Consider the following 22,825-nt stretch of genomic DNA (forward strand, 5'->3'; position numbering starts at 1 on the left):
TGTTTATCTCCATTTGAGATGTATTTGCATCTTTATCATTGTTACACCCTGAAACAAAGCTTTTCAAAATGCTCCAGGCTTCCACGGTTTTGACTTTTCTTACATAAATAAATATTAAAAGCAATAATAAGCTCCTATCATGCACCTCTCCTGACTCTCTACAAAGAAAAAAAATTAAGGAGTGACTGTTCTAAGTATTAGAAATGACAAAAGTCTACCTTTCTTTTAAGCACCTGTCAAGTCCACATACTAAAATGTCCTTGGAGGAAATGAAAGATCTCCACCTGGAGGAAAAATACCTACAACCAGAAACCACAGAAATTGATGGAATCCTCATGACCAAGCTGATAAGTGATAACTGGGACAAAATCTGGAATTCCCAAGCAAAATCTGATGATCTCCTCATTGCAACCTATGCAAAGGCAGGTGGGTGTGCAGAAATAGCAGTAGGTGGCATCAGCCTTAGCAAAGCAATGATATTGAAAGTGGGACTCCTAATTTTAATGAATATAGTTATTCTTCAGTACTGGTCCCTGGAAAAAGTGGAACCAAGACTTATTCATGAATGCAAATGCAAGATCCTCCCTCTTATTTAGGTCCTTGGTAAAGAAAGAGGTGGCCAGAATTGCAAAGGAATAAAAAAAATTACAAAACAACGTAAGAGCACAGAATCTAAGAAATAGTGTAGAAGTTCTTCCAGTAAATCTTGGCTGCCCAGGATCTCCTTCTTCTCTGTTAAGATTTCCTGAATGAACAGTAGCCCCTATTTCTGAGATGTTCCTCCTAGGGAGAAATTGACAAGAAAATGAATCTTTCAGCCCAATAGATACTGGGCTAAAATAACAGTGTCTAAAACCTATGTGAGTATGGTGGAATGCATCTGGGAAAGTGGAGATGATGTCTACCAGCCTCTTATAAAATGAAGTGGATTATGTGGGGGAAAAAGGCAAAGGATATCTCAGGATTGTGCAGAGTAGAAAAATAGGAAAAGACTGTGATGAAGTGACTGATGATCTCCTGCATTTTCTATATTTCTAATCCCACACTGTGTGACCAAGTGAAGCAAAGAACTATAAGCTGTAACCAGTTTGAAAAAAAATCTCTCAGGGACCGCTTGACTCAGTAAGAAAAATATTAGATATTCATAATCAGAAAGATTGCAAGAAAGTGTGAATTCACTGAAGATATTTGGAAGATGCTTCTTTCTTCATAGGTTCTGAAGCACCCCACCTCACCAGATCTTATTTAGTCAACTAGGTTAGGCACTTTCAGTTTCTCAATACTCTTCTTTCCTGACTAATTTGCTTTGGACACTTCTCTTGCCTAGTTCTTAACTTCATCCTGTATTGTTCTTCAGGAAGAAATTTTGTTTCAACTCACCTTGGAAATTATGCAGTCGAACATATTGTCCTCTATACCATGGTCCTGACACTCTTTCTCTCTATTTCCCACTTCTCAATACCTCTCAACCTCTTCTGAGCCTTTCTTACACTTCCAGCATGGAGAGTACGCCTGCCTCTCTCTCTTAGCTCTTGAAATTTCCTCTCCTGGCTTGCCCTGCCTCCTTAATGGAGATGCACACTCCATTCTGCTTTGAGTATTCATTCCAGGCCTTGTACCTTTCTCCTCAATTAGACCTACTGACCCCCACTGCAGTAACTCAGCCTCCCTCCCATAATTTAACTTTTGCCTATCCATATGTCCATTAATATCCCTCTTCTATATCATTTAGAATTCAGGTTGACTAAGGGTATCAGAAAACTCAAAATAACACAAAAGAAAAGTTGTCCTTATATTGGTAGTCCAATACTGAAACAGTGGCTGCACCCTTCATCAGCAAACCTGACTCCTTCTAACTTTCTTCTCTACCACCTTAAGATGTGGCTTTTGCTTCTATGGTCCTGTATAAGTTGCTGGAGGTCCAATCATCATTCCAAAATACCATCAAAGAGGTCGTAAATAAGGAGTTACTCTCTGTACCTCCCTTTAAAAACTGCTTCCCAGAATTTAGTGCCCTGGCCACATGTAATTACAAGAAAGATTGAAAATGCAGCTTTTTATATAAATAGTTATAAGTCCAGCTAATATTTGAGGATCTCTTAATTTGAAAGGAAAAAAAAATGAATAGTAGCTAGATAATAAGCAGTCTCTGCCATATTTCCTCCAAAAAAAAAAACCATAGTAGCTTGTTAAAGGAGGGACATTGGCTAATTCATCTTTATGTCTCATTACATTTGATTCAATATTTATACAACCAATCTAGGTCTATTACCTGCAAATTTCTATGCTAAATACTAAGGATACAGAGAACAGGTGTTGCAAAGAAGCACATATTATGAGCAGGTCATGACAATGAGAATGGAGGGGCTCCAGTGCTCAAAGGAGGATCCCACCTACTTTGGTTGGCATACAGAGAAGGTGACACATGAGATGATCCTGTTCCATGTTCAGAAAAAGCAAATTTAACTGAATAATCAAGGAAAAATGGATTGAACTGTGCCATGGTGAATGGTATTGAGAATGATTGATGCTTTTAGGAACAACCTGGACACAGGAGATTGTGGACATGATCCAAAATGATGGAGATGTGCAAAAGTGCCAGAGGGCCAACACCTTTGACCGGCACCCTTTCCTAGAGTGGTCTTTACCTCCACCTCTCAACTCAGGTAAGTGTGCCCAGCTGGGACCTGAGAGGTCATTACCACCATACAGGGTCAGTCTTCACCTAAGGAAGGCATTTTCCCATAGGCCTCTTAGAAAGTATTTCCAAATGAAACTGAGAAGGAATCTGAAGATAATCTAAATCAAAAAAGTAGGAAAAATGACTTCCAAATTCCTTTTCTAAGATGTATGATTTGGCAGCATCAGGTACACATTTCTTCCTTATGCTGGAGCATTTTAGTGTAGAGAAGGCAGATGGATCCTAAATAATTTGGATCCTAAATGTCTCCCCAGTGTCCACATAGTAAAGGCTTGATCCCCATTTGGAGTTGACAGAAGGTACAGTACCTTTGGTAGGCAGGACATGGTGGGAGGGGTTTAGAGAATTGGGTGTGCCCTTGAAGTTGAGGGACCCTTTGCTCTCCGTCTTGCCCTTCCTGTCCATGAGGTGAGTTGTTTTGTTCTACCCAATGCTCTCACCATGAGATGCTGCTTCATCATAGGCCCAAGGCAAAAGGGCCAAATGGTCATTGACTGGAACCTCTAAAACTGTGAATTAAAACAAATCTTTCCTCTTTATAAGTTGATTATTTGAAGTATCTGTTTTCATGATGGAAAGCTAACATAGCAAGATTGAGGAACCATAGCATCCACTGAGCCATATTTTTTTGGTATATAGATACTGAAATATTATTTAGCCATAAAGGAGTGAAATTCTGTCATTTGCCCCAATGTAAATGTGACTAAAGAACATTATGAGATAAGCCAGACACAAAAAGAAAAATACTGCATGTTTTTGCTCATATGTGGGACTTAACATTTAATTTTATAGAAATTGTAGACTGCAAGTCACTAGAGGCTAGGAAGAGGAACCAGACAGAAATTGAATAATGAGCATCAAAATACAGTTAAATGGGAGGAAAACGTTCCAGCATTCTATACAGCACAGTAGGTCATCTATAGTTTTCAATAATTTCATTATGTATCTTATAATAAACTAGAAGAGTTCAAAGTTTCCTAGCACAAAGAAAAATAATTGTTTAAAAAGATGGAAATGCTGATTACCTTGACTTGATGATTACATGTTGTATACATGTTACATTATCACAGTGCCCCATAAGAATATATAATTTTGTGTGGATCATGTGTCAGTTGTTTTTAACATGTCTTGAAAAGCCACATTCCTGTGTCATTCTGCTGCCAGCTCACGAAGGGAATGTCTTCAAATGTATTTTATCTAAAACCTGTCTACCAAAGAATTAAATCAAATTTATATAGTAGCAATATCAAAAAACATCATGCATCACATCAAATATAGTAAGAAATGTAAGGCACAACACCCTTGAAGAGTCTGTAATCAAGTAGAGAATAAAGAACATGTTTTCATAAAATATATAGTAATAAATGGGACCTTTGGCAACAGAAGATAACCCAATAGTGAGAAGGCATAGACTTGGGAATCCAACAATTCTGCTAGAAATAGTGGTTGAGATTCTTCACCATGAACAAGTTATTAGGCATCTCAAAATCTAATTTTTTTTATTTGTAAAATAATAATAGCTATAATAATGCCTATTATTATTTATATTTATATTATTATTTAATAATACCAGATATTTGTTATGACATTTTCTTAATTTAATAGGGTCTTCAGCACTATAAAGCTCCTCCTTCTTCATTTCATATGAGAATTGAATCCTGCTTTATCTAATAGCATCACAATCCCTTTTTATTTTTAATTTGCATGTTTTATCTCTATTCATTCCTTTACTTTGGCCTTTATTAGTCAGTGTGTTTTAGAAAGGTCTATTCTGCATATTGTTAGATTTCCTTTTATGAGTCAATTTGAAAAACCTTAATACTTCTAAATTTAAGAGCACTGACTCTTATTGATTTGACTAATAGGTTTGGTTCTAATTATATCTGATTCAAAAATTTCAAAATTTTGGTTCTAATTCAAATATTCAAAATTCAAAATTTTGGTTCTAATTATGTCAGATTTAAAAATTTCATTTGAAATTACTGTGTATAACAATGTTTACTGTGTTCATATGATTTTTTTCTTTTCTTTTATTAAAGTGTATGCAGGACTTTTTGTTTGGGTTTTTATTGTTTTGTTTGTTGTATTTTTTTATGATTAGGAAAATCTCTACCTTTTTGCCAGTGTTTATCTATCTATAAATTACTACCTCTAAAAATGTAAATTTTTTTCTCTTACATAATCTTTTATGATTTGATATGCTGGTTTCAAAAGAATCCTCTGACTCCCTCATTACTTATACAGAAGCCGGTGATATTACTCAAATTTTGAGTTGCATTATTTCTACTTCATTGTAATGTATAAGATCTACACATTATTTTACCCAGGACTTTACTTGCATTATTTTAGATCTAGTACTAAATAATGTGAAAAATTGCTCGTAAGTACTTTTAACAAAGTGTTCTGGGTCGTTTCTTGGTTCAATGAAACTTATTCTCATAGATAGTGAAGGAAGGGCTCCTATGTGCTGCATTTAGTGACTTCTTACACACTCAATCATTTATTCTACAACTCTTTGGTATTTAAAGCACAGCTGCACTGGTTACAGTATCTTTTATTCACAAGTTCTTTCCTAAAGCCTCTTTAAAATGCTACTCCACTTTTTCCTTGTTTGATTGTTTTTTTTATGCTATTTTTAAGAAGTCCAAGGCTAGTTGTATTCTCTCAACTTCATGAACCATTTCATCTGTTTTCTAGAGGTCCTTATCTTCAGATCTAGTAACTTCAGTATGTTTCAGAATTGATCATTATAAATCTACTTCCCATGGCTTAGATGTAAATTAAAGGACTTGTTCCAGAAAGTTTGTACAACTTATGGACTTAAAAATTATTTCCATTCCACTATTTTTTTTTTTTACTTCTCAGGAACTTCAATGCATGCCAGTTTTGGAACTTCCTCACCTGTCTTCTGCTTTGGACACTTTTTTTCCACTTCTTTCATTTTGTCACTGTTATTTTCTTAGGCATTTTCTTGCTTTCCTTCACTATCTCCTGTTAAGTTTGCATTTAAATCTTTTCTCCATTGCCTACATCATAATTTAATCTGTTTCTAGTATTCTTTTGGGTTTTTTTCTATATCTTTCTTGATTTCTACCAGATCTTTTTGTACTTGTCTATCTTTTTTTTTTTTCATTTCTACTCTTGTTTCTTGTAGTTCTGATTATATATATATATACAATTCCCAAATTTCTGTTTCAGAATATTGAATTTAGTCTGACAGGTTGTGGCACCATGTTTTCAGGTTTGTAGTTGGTTTGGGAAAGTGGTTTGCTTTTTCTGACTTTTACAGTAATTTGGTATTAATTCACTCAGCCCTTTTCCACTTATGTTCATTTTATGGACAGTCCTTAGTTTGAAAGCACCCTCTTGAATCTGTAGGGCCTCTTCTGTGTGCTTTTGTTTGTGGATAGTGCTGGTGATGGGAAGAGGAGGAAGAACAGTCAAGAGTTGCTTTTCTTTTCATTTCCACAAGGTCTTTACTTTTTCTTCATTCCCTTCTTTCTTTCCTTTCTCCACCATATTTCCATATAATAACTCCCTTTCTCCATAGATCTGCTTCTTTGTCAGATGGTTTGTTCTCCACAAATGACACTTCTGTTTTCCTTTCAAGCCTTCCCCTGAAGTTTATGCAGTGTTTAACCAGTCCCAGCTGCGCTCAGTGTTCTAGCACTTAGCATTGGACTTTCTCTTTCTAGGAATGATTCTGTCTATGCCTTACTCAGTCTTGCTGGCCTTGCTTATCTCCTGTTTCTCACAGAGCTCCACCTCTGTGGCCCTCCACACCCACCGACTGATGACTTCCCATCATGGCTCCCACATTTAACTATTTGGAAAAATTACTTGATGACTATAAAGCTCCACTTTTCAGTTAAAAGCATCTTGCTGCACAGTGCTCAGTGCTGGCACACAACAGGAACTTGGTTATGGAAGTAACAGCTGAAAGAAAGGCTGAAACTCTAGACAGAGTTTCTAGGGCCATCGAGGTGCCCCAGTAACCTCCCTCTCTTTAGAGGAATAGGCAGTTCTTCCATGCAACAACAGAGATGCCCAAAGAACCAGATACCCTGAGTCTTATTCTCACTAAACTAAACCTCCCAAAGCCTCTTTGTGTGCCAACCCAGGCACAACTCAGTGCTCAACAGGAGAGGGAACAGTGTTGCCTCCATGTTTTGCTGTGCCTCATTAGTGTTGTACTCTACCAGAATGGACAGGTAGACTGTATGGGCTAGGGGGGCAACACGGACTATGACATCATTCTTTAAGGCACAGAGCCAGTCGTGTGGTCAATATGATTTCCAATGTTTGACAAAACACTATTGGATCCATGTAGCTGATGAGAAATGTTCAACTTATTTCCCAGGTCTGGACCTGGCCAATAAAATGCCTTCTCCTAGAACTCTGAAGACTCATCTACCTGTTCAGATGCTACCACCATCCTTCTGGAAAGAGAATTCAAAAGTAAGATTTGCTACTCTAAGTAGAAACAAGCAAAGACAGTCAAAGGAAACTAATCAGAGAACTACATTAAACATGGTGGCTGTAGGCCATAATACCATACCCTTTACTCTGGATCCACCTTCCTTTCCTAATACTATTTCTAGAAATATACTGGGAAATTGTTCTGATTGACAACTAAGCCAACTTCAAAGGCAGTGATCAATGAAACAAAGCAGGCACTTCCTGAGGAAGGTTGGTATCTTAGTTTGGGTCCTCCAACAAGCATAGGGTATGGGGGAGTTAGATATGCAATAATCTACTTGGGGAAAAACCTGCAGGGAGAAAGTGTAGACAAAGGAGCATGGAGAGCCATCAGATCGTGATGCTGGCCTGATCCCGTGGGGCAAGTAAGGAGATCTGGGGACATTTGCAATGAAGCCCTGAACAAAATGCAGCCACACCAATGCAGATTCTCCAACCAAAGCCAACCACCAGAGAGTCTTGATTGCCTAGAAAGCCCCATCATGCTCACTCTTTAGCTAAGAGCAGCCTTTGAGAAATGTGGCCTTTCAAGGAATATGGTGGCAAATTCAGAGTGATGCAGCTGAGTCTGTCAATTATATTCTCCACTGTCAAAATCTGAAGTCCATGCTCATGTTCATTATCTGGCTGTTCCAATTAAATAATGTCCACTTTGGTGTTCAAAAACTATTTCTCTTCCTTTCAGGATGAGAAATCTGATTTTGTTAGCATCTAGAAACTTGGCCCACACTTAAAAAGAACATATCTCATGAAGCAAGCTTCCAGGTGCTATTATGCCTCTATGTCCATGCAATAATAAAGATGACACTTCCTAATTCAAATCCCACAAATGCAGTGTACATTGACTATATTAGTGTTTCTTTTTGATATGTGCTCTACCAGTGAAACTTGAAATCAATGTAATATGAATATAAACTAAATACTAAATTGAAATTTACAATAGAAAGTACAATCACGTGGCAGAATCAGATGCTCATATTAACTGGACTAGAATATCTCCTTATGGGCAAGATCCTAGGGAAACCCAATTACATGAAAGTTGCAAACAAAGTGAGTTGATGTTAAGTTTCTCACTGCCAAGATACCCACAAGCTCTTTCATTTTCTGTACTGAACTCAATTAGAAACCATAAGAGTTATGTCTGTTTAGCTATAGCACTGTCCTTGGTGCCGTGTCCATATACAAAATGCAATTCTGTTTTCTGGGTTTCTATGACTCACCAATTCTTTATCTTGACCATCTCCTCTTTCCAAATAAAGTACAATACTACTGAACAGTTGTTCATATTCAGAAATCCTCTCCCATTCCTGTGAAGGGGAAAGGGGGGGGGCAAGACAAAATAGTATAGACAGCCATAAGACTATGCTTAGGAATTGTATCCCATTCCTGAGATTACACCCAAGACACCTTGACTCATGAAAAATTTTTGCTTTATTGCCACAGATAATTCCATTCATGACATGCTAATTTTGCTGCTCAAAAACCAGTATTATTACCAGATCTTGTAGGCTTAGTGTCAGAAGATACACTAGCCCTTGGTTATTCACCATACTAACACCTTCTTTTTGTAAACTCAGGTCTTCTAAATAGTGTAGAAATATCAATGGCATTATCTCTCTTTATGCACTAAGATTTGTGAGTTAAGTTCAGTAGAAAAAAACTTTAGAGAACTTAGTACAAGCTTTTCATTTTAGGATGGTATAATAGGATGAAGAGTGATTGCCCAAAGATATCTGCATCTATTAAACAGTACCTGGGAATGTTATTATTGCAAAATGGACCTTGTAGGTATAATAAAATTTAGGATCTCAAGATGGTATGATTATCCTGGATTATCTAGGCCCTAGATATCACCATGAAGGACTTAGGAAATAGGAAATGTGACAAATAAAGAAGTTAGAGTGATCCAGGAGGGTGTCAGGAGGAAAAACAATGCAGGCAAAAAATGCAGTCACACTCCAGAAGTCAAACACAAGGAAATGAATTTTTCCCTAGAACTACCAAAAGGAACCAGATTTGATTACACCTTGACTTTAGCCCAGTGAAATCTGACCTCCATATCTTTAAAAGAATAAATCAACATTGTTTTAAAACACTGAATTTGTGGTGACTTGTTTCATCAGCAATTCAAAACTAATACAGGTCAACAAACTCTTGGAAATTTATTTAACATTGGACTACACATCCCTATCTATCCCAAGACTCATACTGTCAGTTACTCAGGCCTTGAAAGCAAGAGCTGACATAAAAATTAAGAAATATCTGAGAATATATTGATACATGGCTTTGTAGTTACCTCAGATTTTTTGGTTTCTTAATTATGTTCATGAATATTGGATGGAAATCCAACAGCAAAATTGGGCCAGAAAAATAGTCATGACAGGACTAAGAGAATAATAGGTGAAATATAGTTGGGAATGTAAGATAGAGAGAGAGAGAGTAATTCACCAAGAGGAAACTATGACTGAGTATTGGTTGTGTTGGACACAAATTCTGTTGATAAAGTGATATGCTGGGCAAAAGTGCTTGAGAAAATTTTGAGCTTGTATCGGTTGGCTTTGAAGTACTGTAATGAAATACCTGACACAGCTACTTGTGAAGTAAAAGGAGGACTATTTTGGCTTGAAGGTTAAAATACAAGACCAGGCAGTCCACTTAGTTAGACATCCAGTTAGGGCAATTTATGGCAAAAGTGCATATCAGAGTGAGTTTTCACATCTTTAGCTATATATATGTGTATGTGTATGTGTGTAAACACACACACACACATATAGATGTGTGTGTGTGTTTACATCACATCTTTAGCTATATATATGTGTATGTGTATGTGTGTAAACACACACACACATATATATATATATATATATATATATAGAGAGAGAGAGAGAGAGAGAGAGAGAGAGAGAGGGAGAGACAGAGACAGAGACAGAGAGAGAGACAGACAGACAAAAAAGAGGACACAGGATCCTACAATCCCCTCTGAGAATACACCTCCAATGACCTAAGACCTCCCTCTCACAAGGCTCTATCTCTTCCAGTAATTCTACCCTAAGTACCAATTCTTTACATATGGAACTTTGGGGGGGAACACTACCCATCCTCACAGTGCTCAACCTCCCCAACCCCACTGAAAGCAGCATAGGTTGGAACAGAAGCCAAGGTGGTTAGGGAAGGAGGGGGACAGCAAGACAAGAAGCTAAGAGGTCATTTTTTCTTGCCAGGACATTCCATTGCCTTTCCTTTAAGAATCAGCATCACAAACATCACTAAAGGAAGAGTTGGCACTGTCCTTAGAGGTCCTCAATCTTATCCATGAATAAAAACATAGGAATGATAATTTATCTATAAGCCTGGGATTCATCTTGTAGGAATGGGACAATAAGCTCATTGCTTTAGCTCCTTCCACTTTATAATTTAGATTTCTTGTTTATCAAAATCCAAGGAGAACCTTTCCTTCACATGTTATGACCCTCTCAAGTTCAAATATTGAAATTCTAATCCTCAAAGTAATGGTTTTAAGAATGGGGGTGCTTTCATAGATGATTAGGTCCTTAGGTCCTAAGATTAGGACTCTTATAAAACATGGTCATCTATGAGGAAGCAAGACCTGACCAGACAATCTAACCTCTAGAATTGTGAGAAATAACCTTTCTAGTTTTCATATGACACCCAGTCTGTGGTACTTTGTTAGAGCACCCTGAATAGATGAACATACCTTATTCTCCAAGTTAAGTTAGGATGAGTACAGTATTTATGTGCAACCCAGGAAAATTCTAGGATTTAAAAGAAGAGGTACTCAATAGTAACACAAAGACTACCAGCTACAAATCAGAACAATTTCTAGGCAGACTGGAAGAGATGATCACTTTGTAGAAAACATATGTATGTTCTATTCCTCCAATAGAATCATCCAAGACTCTCCAAAATGGCTTTCTAAAAACAACAACCTCAGCACTAAATGGTGATAATTTTCTATCTTGCTTTCTCTCTGCCTCTCTCTCTCTTTTCTGGATGATTCCAGATTATCTATGTAGCTAGAAATGCCAAGGACTGTCTGGTATCTTACTATCACTTTTCAAGAATGAATTCAATGGTGCCTGACCCTGGTACATGGGAGGAATACATTGAAACATTTAAAGATGGAAAAGGTAAGTGAAAGAAAACTGTGGGTTCCTATTTTCTCCCTCACTTAGCTATTGACATAAAAAAAAAGAGTTTTCACTGAATTGTATCTGTCAAGGTCCTACAAGGAAGTAGATGTCATGAATGAGGTCTCCCAGGAGATGTCAACAAATAGACTATTCACAATGCTGTGGGCAGAGTTTTGGGAAATCAGCAAGAACTAGTGAAGTATTCTTGAAGGAGCAACAGTTCCCTGGAGATAGGAGAGGTCCCCTTCACAGGAGCTGAGGCCTTTGGTGGAGGTAGCAATCAATAAAGTGAGTCAATTGGGAGGCATCAGTGAAACAAATATATTGTTCTTTCTCTCTTCCTGCTTGCAAAAGCCTTCCAATGCTTCTTGAAATAAAGTCCATCTATAATTCTGAGGTAAAAGGAGCCCCTGGTGACAGATTGTGCAGGTCGACTTGCAAAGTGCTTGGCAACGTAGATAAAGATGCAAGGTACAGGAGGGTTCACAGGGACAACAAAAGACACCCAGCAATCTTCTCTCCTCCCATTTACCATCACTGAAAACAAAGATGCCCCAAGAGCAGGTAATTAGAGACTTTTTAAAATGAAAGTCTTTTTTTCAAAATCAGCATGTTGGAAACAATATTTATTGATCTATACAATTTGTGGTGATGCAAAGAAAAAGACTTTTATTCCCTGGCCATAGAAAAAGTCTTGTGGAAAACTAAGTTTGAGGGTGGAAATATAACTCAGTAAATTCTGAATATTTTTCACAATCTTCCAAAATACTCTCAAAGAACAAGTTTTCTGTCTTGTGCAATAAGAATCCTTCTGCTCAGTATCTTTGTATTCTGGTTGTATTTAGTAATTTTCCTCTTTTATTTGATAAGTCATGCTCATTTGATAAGTTTCATATTGACATTGATGTCCCTTCTCTCTCCTCCTCAGTGCTATGGGGCTCCTGGTATGACCATGTAAAGGGATGGTGGGATATGAAGGACCAGCATCACATTCTCTACCTTTTCTATGAGGACATGAAAGAGGTGAAGGCAATACGATCCCCATCCTGTCATCCAGTTCCTGGGATGTGGGGACACTGGAATGTGGACTTACCAACAGAAGAACCTCTCCATGACACTCTTTCCAGCTAGGTTTTCCCCTCAGCTCTAACCATATTTTTTGTCTTCAGAATTATCTTTTGTTCACACTTTCCAGAAGACCCTTTTCCTCTGGAAATAGCTTGTGCCTTCTAGCCAGATCACCTTGTTGAATCCTGATACATATGAGTCATGTTTCTTTACCTACAAAATTATATCATCTCTATCTCATGAGTCTATTGTAAAGATTTTTGCGATCATAACTATCAAGTGTGCATATTTCTGTTCAAGAAATCTACTTCCTTCTCTCTCTTCTATGCCCTCCTCACTACTGGAGGTCTATTCCATTTGAAATTTGCTGGATTAGTGTCACACATTAGGACAGTGAACTGATTTCTCCATTTCATTGTGGACGAGTGGATAGCAGATTCAACCCTTGTGAGTCTGGATTAATGTCCTTGAATTACAAATTGCCACCTATGACCATGCTAAGAAGTACTCTAAAATTTAATCAAAAGCCATAACTCCTTTTTTTGCAACTTTTTTTTTTATCAGAAAGAAGCAAGGTACAAACATGTACACTTCTGGGTAAACTCGTTCTTTTATTAGCCTTCTATTAAACTCATAGACCATTTGCTCCCATTCTTATAGCCCAGACACTAGAGTTAATTATCACACTAACCAACACTCTCCTTTGTTCACTATGCCTTTCCTGATCTCCTCCAGAAGTTAACATTTCTCCTTCTCTTGAGGTCACCTGGTCTCTCTCAGATGATCCCCATCCTGTCCTCCCCGTTCCTGGGATGTGGGGACACAGGAAGCACATCCAGAACTTCAATTGGTCATTTTATACCCAGTTTCCTTCTTGCAGGGCAATTTCCTTGATGATAGAAATAGTCCCAATCTTCTTGTTGCTGCACATCTGGGGTAGTACAGTGCCTTTAACTAGTAACACTTGAGAAATATTTGTGGAATATATTTGAATGAATCCCTTAACACGTCTCTTTACAAATGCAGTTAACCTTAACAGAATATCATCCCTAATGGAAGATCCCAAAATATTTATTTTGTGTAATTGTTCTACATACAGAACCCAAAGAGGGAAATTGAGAAGATATTGAAGTTCCTGGAGAAAGACATAACAGAGGAAGTTCTGAATAAAAACATCTATCATACCTCATTTGATGTCATGAAGCAAAAACCAATGGCCAACTATACTACTCTACCTAGCAGCATCATGGACCACTCCATCTCCCCTTTTATGAGGAAGGACATATATCCTAAGATGTCAAGTGAAACCCTGTAATTCTCAAGTCTACTTGGATTTTCCCATTAGTGTTTGATGCTGCATTGCTTATTCTTGCCAGCAATACCACTGTACAACTTGGGTGTACACTCAATTCTCCCTGGACTCCTGCAGCAATCACTGAGATTTTGCCTTGTTTCAGGGATGCCTGGTGACTGGAAGAACTATTTTACTGTGGCCCAAAATGAAGAATTTGACAAGGACTACCAAAAGAAGATGGCAGGGAGCACTCTGACTTTTCGCACAGAGATCTGAGAGCTGCTGGTGGGGAGGTGGGGTGCTGCCCCAGACTTTATTACTAGATTGTACCCATTTAAACCCCATGATACTTAAAAGCATTCTTCCTCCTATCCTAAACCATTCCACGCTATCTGTAGATCCTGAACTACTATAATAATACTTCATTAAAACATAATCAAATCCTGGATAGAAAGTTTTAAATTAGTTACATGGTCATTGTTGTGGACTCCTGCCTCATGAAAATATACTCTGTACTAAGGCAAAATAAACACAACTTCACTCCATCACTTGTCTATAACTATCTGGTTTCTCAAAGACAAAACTCCTGAAAAGAGATAAATAAATAAGAACAGAATTTCAGCGCAAGAGAAATTTAAAAATAAAGCAAAGAGAATAAGAAGTACCAGGGAGAAGATGAAGAACTATTTTTTTATTCTAAACATTTGTCTTGGTCCACTTTGTGCTGCGATAACTGACATGGATGGTTTATAAAGAACAGCGATTTCTTAAAATTCTGAAGCGTAGGAATTTCAAAGTTGAAAGGTTCACATGTGGCAAGGACTTTCTTGATGCATCATTCCATGGTGGAAAGTGTGATGGCAAGAAAGGATGAGAGGTGGGGGCTTACCCTTTCATTAGGAACTCACTGCCCCCCCATATTCATTCCTATGGCGATGCCCTTAATGACCTAATCACCTCTTATGAGGATCTTCCTCTCAACTGTGTTGCGATGGAGACTGAGTGTCTAACACAAAGTTGGGGGACATAGTAAACCACAGTGATGGTCAAGAATGAGAAAAATGATGACACAGCTCTAATATTAGACTATGAGATACAGAGGATAACATGAAAATGGAATCCAGGGAGCTGGGTCTGATCCAGGATGACCTGAAACAGTCTAAAGACCAAAGAGAAAGGCCACTGCTGGGCATTGGAGCAAATGCTAAAAAAAACAGAGGATAATCAAGAACCTGAGCCAACTTCTGTTACCGAAGTAAGGCTGAAAAGCAGAAAGAGATTTTATATTTCAGATGAACTTCTTAGAAAAAAAAGAACTATAAATTCACCTAGGAAAAATAAAATGAAAAATCCAGTCCCTTATACATTTTAAGAAAGATTTGAATCTTATATCTCTGGGGGAAAATATCACTTTTCATACTTCTTGAATAGAAGGCTTCTAGCAACATTGTCCTTACGGTCAAGTTAACCATAAAATCATGTTCTGTTTTCTCCTTTTCATTAAAACCTGTCCACAAAAATGTCTGCCATCATTTGCACAAGGTATTCAAACATCTGCATTATTTTTATAGAATGTTAGCAAAATGCATTTTGTGTGAAGGGTGATTTCCTATACCAGTAAACAAATGATAAAGAAAATTATCTCCACCTAAGAACAAATTAAGCCCTATCTGTGTTCTTTCCTCTTTCTACTTTCTAAGGGAAGCAAATCATTAACCACATGACAAACAATCCAGTACTGTGGTCGTTCTGCAGTGTTGACCAGCATGAACGCCTTCAGTTCACATACCAGGAACTTCCTGAAACTTTACACAGAAAGCACATAATACTTCCCTTTCTTAATGTCATATGGGTTGGTCATATAAGAGGTATTAAAATATAAGCAATATGTCTGGAGTTTTCAAAACTAGGCAAAACCTACCTTACTCTTTTGAAAATCATAAATTTTTTTTTTACTTTTATTTTTGTTAAAATGAATTCCACTCTCCTAGTTCTCAAAAATTTCAATTAAAGTATTTCTGAACTTCTTTCTTTAAAGCTCTGTTATGGGCTGGGGATGTGGCTCAAGTGGTATCGCGCTCGCCTGGCATGCTTGCGGCCGGGGTTTGATCCTCAGCACCACATACAAACAAAGATGTTGTGTCCACCGAAAACTGAAAAATAAATATTAAAAATTCTTTCTTTCTCTCTCTCTCTCTCTCTCTCTCTCTCTCTCTCTCTCTCTCTCTCGCTTTCTCTAAAAAAAAAGCTCTGTTATGCCCTTTTAATAATATTCTAGGTACTACAAAGAATAATTATCTGGCTTCCATGTTGCACTCCTGTAATCTCAGTGATTTGGGAGCCTGAGGCATGAGAATTGAGAGTACAAGGTCAGCTTCAGTATCTTAATGAGATTCTCAGCAATTTAGTAAAACCCTGTATAATAATACAAAAAAAAAATGGGGACTGGGTAACAAAAAAAATGGGGACTGGGTATGTAACTAAGTGGTCAAGCATATCTTGGTTAATCTCTAATACCAACAAAAAAGAACAATTAATGGTTTAATTTAATTTTTAAATATCTGTGGTCCCAACCCTATAGAATAACGATGATAGAGGCAATGAACATCCACATAGCCTTCCTAATCTAACATGCTAAACGTTCATGGGTACTTTCAAATAAAACTTTATTCTAATGAGACACTACATACACACACACACACACACACACACACACACACACCCCTAAATGAATCAGTCATGGAAGATCAAATTGTAAATAGTTATGCATAAATTACTTGGTAATGGTTCACTTACAAGAAGTTTGATCAAAAAATTAGGAATAGAATTAGGAGAGCCAGACATATTTCACTATTCAACAATCTCACTTTTTGAATGAGAAAACCAAAAGAGAGAGAGAGAGAGAGAGAGAGAGAGAGAGAGAGAGAGACAATGTTGGATGCAGTGGAATAAGGATTCCCCCAGTCTCTAGCTAGTGTTCCATCCCCTCCTCACTATAAAACCACAGATTTGGGCTGGGAATGTGGCTTAAGCAGTAATGCGCTCGCCTGGCATGTGCCGGGTGCTGGGTTTGATCCTTAGCACCACATAAAAATAAAATAAAGATGTTGTGTTCACTGAAAACTAAAAAATAAATATTAAAAAATTCTCTCTCTCTCTCTCTCTCAAAAAAAAAAAAAAAAAACACCATCGATTAAAAATGCCTTAAGCTTAGAAGGCTGAAGCTGAAAGATTGCAAGTTCAAAGACAGCGTCATCAACTTGGCAAGGCCCGGAACAACTAATTTAGACCCTGTCTCAAAATAAAAATAAAATAAAATAAAAATGGCTGGAGATTTTTCTCAGTGGTTAAGTACTCCTGGATTTAATCCCTAGTACCAAAAGAAAAGTACTTTCTCTTCAGACAACATTTTTTAGTTCTTTGATTCTACTTAGCACTTAGAAGAGCACTACCACAATTTAACTGTTCTTTGGATCCTTTTTTATCATGTAACAAATCCCGAAACCTAGCAAGCTGGCTTTATTCCATGATTAATCCTTGAATTTCCCTGACTCCCAAACCCACCTTGCCTTCCATTTAATTAACTATAAAATCTCTTCATTAAAATCATCAATCATTTCATATTTCATCTTTATCATAACCAAAGCAAAAAGAAGGGTCCTTGTTTTTTCTGAGTATCTTGGTATCCCTCTTGGAAACCTCTTTATCCTGGGAAATCTACCTGTGCACTGGGCTGCACCTGGCCTTGTACTGGCATTGCCTCATGTTAGCCAACATTCTTGTTTTATTTTCTTTATTTAAACAGTCATTTTATAAATTAATATGTATATAATGTAATTTCATCTGTATACATTACAATGCATGTTTTTTACAGGTATATATTTTATTTTTTTTTGTTGTTGTTAGATATACATGAGAGCAGAGCATATTTTGACATATTATACAGACATGGAGTACGACTCATTCCAACCAGGATCTCGTTCTTGTGGTTGTACATAATGTGGCATTACACCGGCAGTGTATTTGTTGAACTCATGGAAGTGTGTCTATAGCAACCACCCACAAACCCTGAAAAGCAGAAGTCTTGGATTGCATAAATGTCCATATGCCTTGAGTGAACATCACTGATTTGCCTCATCTGATCCTTACATAAAGAGACAAAATGATAAAAATATATTCAGAACATGGTTCAAGTGAAGATATATATACATATACCTCCTATATTCCTTCTCCTCTGCCCCAGAGAGACAGTCAGGCTCAAGCTGAAGTCCTGGTGCCATCTAACTGGAACTTCTCTGAGAGGGTGAACAGACATTCTCCAGATCCATATTAATGAAGATAGAAGTCCTGGTTTAGAATCACATGGAAGTCCCCAAATCTAGATGCTATAAGAACTTTCCAATCTCTTTCCCAAAGAGCACTGAGGAGACCTCCTTCAAAATAGGAGACTATCACCAGAGAGGGAATTACATCTGTGTGAGGCTTATGAGGGGGAAAACACCCAACTGTCCAGGAAAAATGAGGGTCCTGGTTCCCAGATCTCTTGAGCTCCTGAGGCGGGAACTCCTCATCAACTCACCTCCCCACTGGACCACCCCTTGGGAAATGGTATACATGTCACGAGTTCTAGGAGTAAGGAGGTGGACATAGAAGGGACCCATGGTAAAGGTGGGTCATGCTGGCAAGAATTCTGTTGTAAAGACAAGGTGTTATTTTCAAGTAATTAACAGGAACATAGCCTCCATCCAGAAGAGGAAGGGAATCAAGAAAAGTTCAGAGTACTTAGCTCTCCATGCATTAGGTCATCCCCAGTGAACCACTGAATTGTGAAATGTTGTGTGGAACAAGTTGCCAAGGAGAAGGCACGGATGGCATCCCCCCAGAGTGATCAGGCCTATATCCATAGTTTCAGAGAAAAAACTGAATTGACTAGCACTTGGCCTACCAAGGCTGAAAATTCCAGAATCCATCATGTCTTTAACCAGGGGGCCACTCTCTGCCTCACTAAACTCTGAGGTGATGAAGAACATCCCCAACCACCATGTGTGAGCAACAGGGAATAATGAACAGTGCAGGTGAGGGGAACAACAGGCCAATTTGCCTTCCTCCAGAGGGTCTATGAACAGTGGGCTGTAATAGCTGAATATGAGTTCCTGCGGGAAGCCACCATGAGATGCATGAGGATCTTTATAGCAGAGAAGCCAGCGAGGGGGTACCAATTGGGAACTTACAGTGGCAATCCCTGCTATCAAGATCGCCCTTTGCAAGTGAACTCCCCCTCCATTCTGCCAAAAGGTCCCTAAGCATCACCAGAGATGGGCATGACCCTTTAAGAATTGAGCAACCTGCCTGCCCCTACCTTTATCCTGTTTTGGTGAAGAATTTTCTATCAAAAATCTTTGATGTTTTCTGATATAAATAAATCAAGCGTGGGCTCCCTTCTTTGTTAGAAGCTAAACCCATCTGGTCAGCTTGGCCCATGACTGCCCTCACTCTGAAACTACTCTTCTGTGTCCTGCGGTTATCTTGTAGTGGTACTACTTAGCTTTTATTTACAGCCAGCCCATGCTTCTGGAGGGAACCTATTCCCTCGCCCTTGCAGGATGTGGGTGAAAAGTTCAGATGCCCCTCCCAGCCACCCACATGTTTGTGAGCCCAGGACTCCTCTCCGGGCCTCAGGGAGGAGGAAGGTGGAATTGTTGGAACATTAGGTCACAGCCTGCTTGTAATCCTGGAGGAAACTGCAATCGGCCACAGGCTGTGTATTAGGCTGTCTTCTCACAGCTTCAGGAAGCCACGACAAACTCTGTTTGGAGCTTGGGTCCCAGAAGCAGACCCTGGCAGTAAGATTTGGGTGCAAGTTCTTCAAGAGCGAATTATCAGGGAGTAGGGAGACCATATGGAAGCCCAGCAAGGATGTGGGCTCCATATGTGAGATTGACCTGCCAGCCCAGAGTTGTGAATTCCTCCCTGGCCTTTTGCCATCCAAGCTGGGAGAACCAGAGGTGATTTCCACTTGTTATTTAGGAGAGCAATGTTTCCTTGAGTGCTCTTGTTGTGAATGTCCAATATTTTAAATACTATGGTATAAAGTTTAAAATGCTTAAATACTATGGTACAAAGGCAAAGTGTCTCATGTTAATAAATGGGAAGGAAGACTATGAACACAATATATAGAGAGAGGGAAGAAAACACAAACATACACAATTACAGTCCTCAATTGTGTTAACTGATCATGTATCTAAGGGGAATTGGTTCTAGGATTGCTCCATGAATACCTAAATCCATGGATGTTCAATCTCTTACATCAAATGCTGTAGTATTTGCCTATAAACTATATATTCCTGTATGCTTTAAGTCAATTCTAGATTATGTATAATATCTAACACTGTGACAGTGCACTGTAAATGATTGGTATACTGTATGGCCTATGGAATAATGACAAAAAAAATAGTCAGTACATAGACACAATTTTCAATCTAGGTTTGTTTAATCTGAAGATGCAGAAACTGTGGACATGGAGTGTCAACTGTATCTACTTTCACTACCCATTTAATATTCTTTTTTGTCTCCATCAAAAACTCAGCAGATCTTTACCTGGTGTGTGGAAAGGGACCTAAACATTCATCCCTAAGTGTCTTAAGTCTGAATTGAAGAGTTATAATTCCCATTGATGTCCCCAGGTCATGACAATACTAAGAGATTTCCATTCTAATTCATATTCACAGAGTATAATAATACTAAGAGAAAATCTAGGAGATCTCCTGTATCCTAGACTTGCTCTTCCTTGCCTCCATTGTAGTCTGTGGGGCCAGGGGCATTTAGGGCAGTACATTAGATATGGTACTTGTACCATCAGGGCCTGCCCAATCCAGTCTCATATGTTCCTCTTTCAGTCAATGACAGTGCTGCACTGCACGTGCAACCTAACAACTTGGGGAGCCAGGTTATAGCAGTTTGTGAGGGAAGCTCAGGTCACATGGTAACTTGGTGGCCAATAGTTGAATATCCAATCTCTATGAAAGTCGGGTAGCAGGCTAAGACCTGTCTCTAAAATGGAGATAGTTCTCTGAGGGTGATTACAGTGATTTGCTCAAAAATCTTGAAGGCCTGAGTGATGATTCACCTAGAGCCCTGTCTAAGGCTCTTCACAGCATCAATATTACAAGCACCATTCAAGCACCATTGTATCTGGTGGCTCAGGTGGCAAGGCAGACTATACATACTTTCCTGGGTCTCACTCTAACACAGAAGCTTTTGCGGTCAACAATATATGGGCTGTGCTCTGTCAAAGTGTACCTCACTGGAAGAGCATCAGTGCTGCTCTCCATGTCACAGTCTTCTGGTCAGTGGCCTCTGTGTGGTGCTGAGTAAGGCCATGCAGCCCCTGCTCTAGAGCTGCATTGCCAAGACATGGTTCTCGAGTAGCTGCAACAGCAGGAGGACCGTGACAACCTGAGGTCTGTTTCTGTGCACCTGAATGTTGATTCCTCACTTCAGATTGACATACCTGATGCACTCAGTGACAGAGATAAGGTCAAGTTGACAGTGCACACCAAGACTCCACAGCCCACATTTCAGAGCCCAGAGTTTTCTGTCACCAGGTGACATCAAAACTTTGTGTGACTACATGATACTCTATTGAAGCCACAGACTAGGCTTATTATTCCTCCTGCTCCTACAAAACCACATTTCAATGGTCCTCAAAAGAAGATGCAGAAACTGGCAGAGGGTGAAGGATCTCTGACAAAAGAAGAATTTGCAAAGATGAAGCAATAACTGGAAGCTGAGTATCTTGCTGTCTTTAAGAAGATTACGTCCTCTCATGAAGTATTTCTTTAGTAGCTTTTTCTCATTCTGTTCTCAGTAAATCACAACTTTCATGTTTTCCTAGAATACAGTAAGGATCTAAGTATTCGGTGGAAAAAAAGAGATGTTTGGTGGCTTCTTTAGAAGTGTGGTGAAAAGTGCTGATGAAGTTCTTTTTCCTGCAGTTAAGGAGGTGGATGACTTCTTGGAGCAAGAGAACTTTCTTATTTACTATTCCCACAGGATCAAGGATTCCTGTGCTAAAGCAGACAAAACGACCAGATCTCATACAAATGTTGCTGATGATTATATTCACACTGCAGCCAGCTTGCACAGCCTGGCTTTAGGTAAACCCACGATCATCAAAAAATACCTATTGAAGTTTGCTGAACAATTTGAAAACCTTAGGAAAGTAGAGGGTAGAGTCTCATCAGATGAAGATTTAAAGATGACAGAGCTTCTCCAATATTACATGCTTACAGAGGATGCGAAGGGTCTCTTATAGTGAAGGGTCTCTCATACAGAGGCACCAAAGGCTTCATCAACTAGAGAACTCAAACAAAGCTCTGAATAAGGCCCAGTTAAAAAGATTCTGCAATCTTTGTAATGTTTTGAATAACCAATAAAAAAAAGTAAAAAAAAAAAAAAGCAAAGATGTCAAGTTGGCTGAGGAACACCAGCAGAATTGCTGCCAGAAATTAGAACAGCTTTCTGAATCTGCAAAAGAAGAGCTTATAAAATTCAAACAGAAGACAGTGGCAGCATTTAGAAAAAAAAACCTAATTGAGGTGTCTGAACTGAAAATAAAGCATGCCAGAAAGAATGTCTCCTCTTGCAGAGCTGTGTTGACTAGTTCAAGAACAACTAATCTACCTTTTCTCTGAAGGAAACAAATGTGAAAACTGCATCACTTAAATCATTACCATAAAGTATGATTAGCTATGACTTTAAAATTATGTGAATAAATATTCTGATTTCTAAAAATCTTAACACTTAACCATGTTGGTTTAAAAATATATATTTTTAAATTTTTTTAAATATTTATTCTTAAGTTTTAGGTGGACACAATATCTTTATTTTATATTTATGTGATGCTGAGGATTGAACCCAGTGCCTCATGCATGCTAGGCAAGCACTCAACCACTGAGCCACAACCCCAGCCCTTATTTTTTTAATATTTATTTTTTATTTGTAGTTGGACACAATATCTTTATTTTATTTATTTATTCTTATGTGGTGCTGAGGATAGATCCCAGGGCCTCGCATATGCCGGGCGAGCACTCTACCACTGAGCCACAATCCCAGCCCCTAAAAATATTTTTT

General features: G+C 38.4%; 1 protein-coding gene and 1 pseudogene across 1 annotated transcript; both read left to right on the forward strand.

Moving 5' to 3' along the window:
* Positions 1-254: 254 nt before the first annotated feature.
* Positions 255-13,969, forward strand: LOC143386795 (sulfotransferase 1C1-like). The gene is made up of 7 exons (XM_077108111.1): positions 255-426; positions 2,538-2,666; positions 7,062-7,159; positions 11,202-11,328; positions 12,260-12,354; positions 13,499-13,677; positions 13,855-13,969. The coding sequence occupies exons 1-7, from the start codon at positions 255-257 to the stop codon at positions 13,967-13,969; spliced, it is 915 nt and encodes a 304-aa protein (XP_076964226.1).
* A 7,437-nt stretch (positions 13,970-21,406) lies between these two features.
* On the forward strand, positions 21,407-22,370 carry LOC143386796 (sorting nexin-5 pseudogene; annotated as a pseudogene).
* The last annotated feature ends 455 nt before the right edge of the window (positions 22,371-22,825 follow it).

Source organism: Callospermophilus lateralis, unplaced genomic scaffold (genome assembly GCF_048772815.1).
Source record: "Callospermophilus lateralis isolate mCalLat2 unplaced genomic scaffold, mCalLat2.hap1 Scaffold_1388, whole genome shotgun sequence".
NCBI lineage: Eukaryota > Metazoa > Chordata > Mammalia > Rodentia > Sciuridae > Callospermophilus > Callospermophilus lateralis.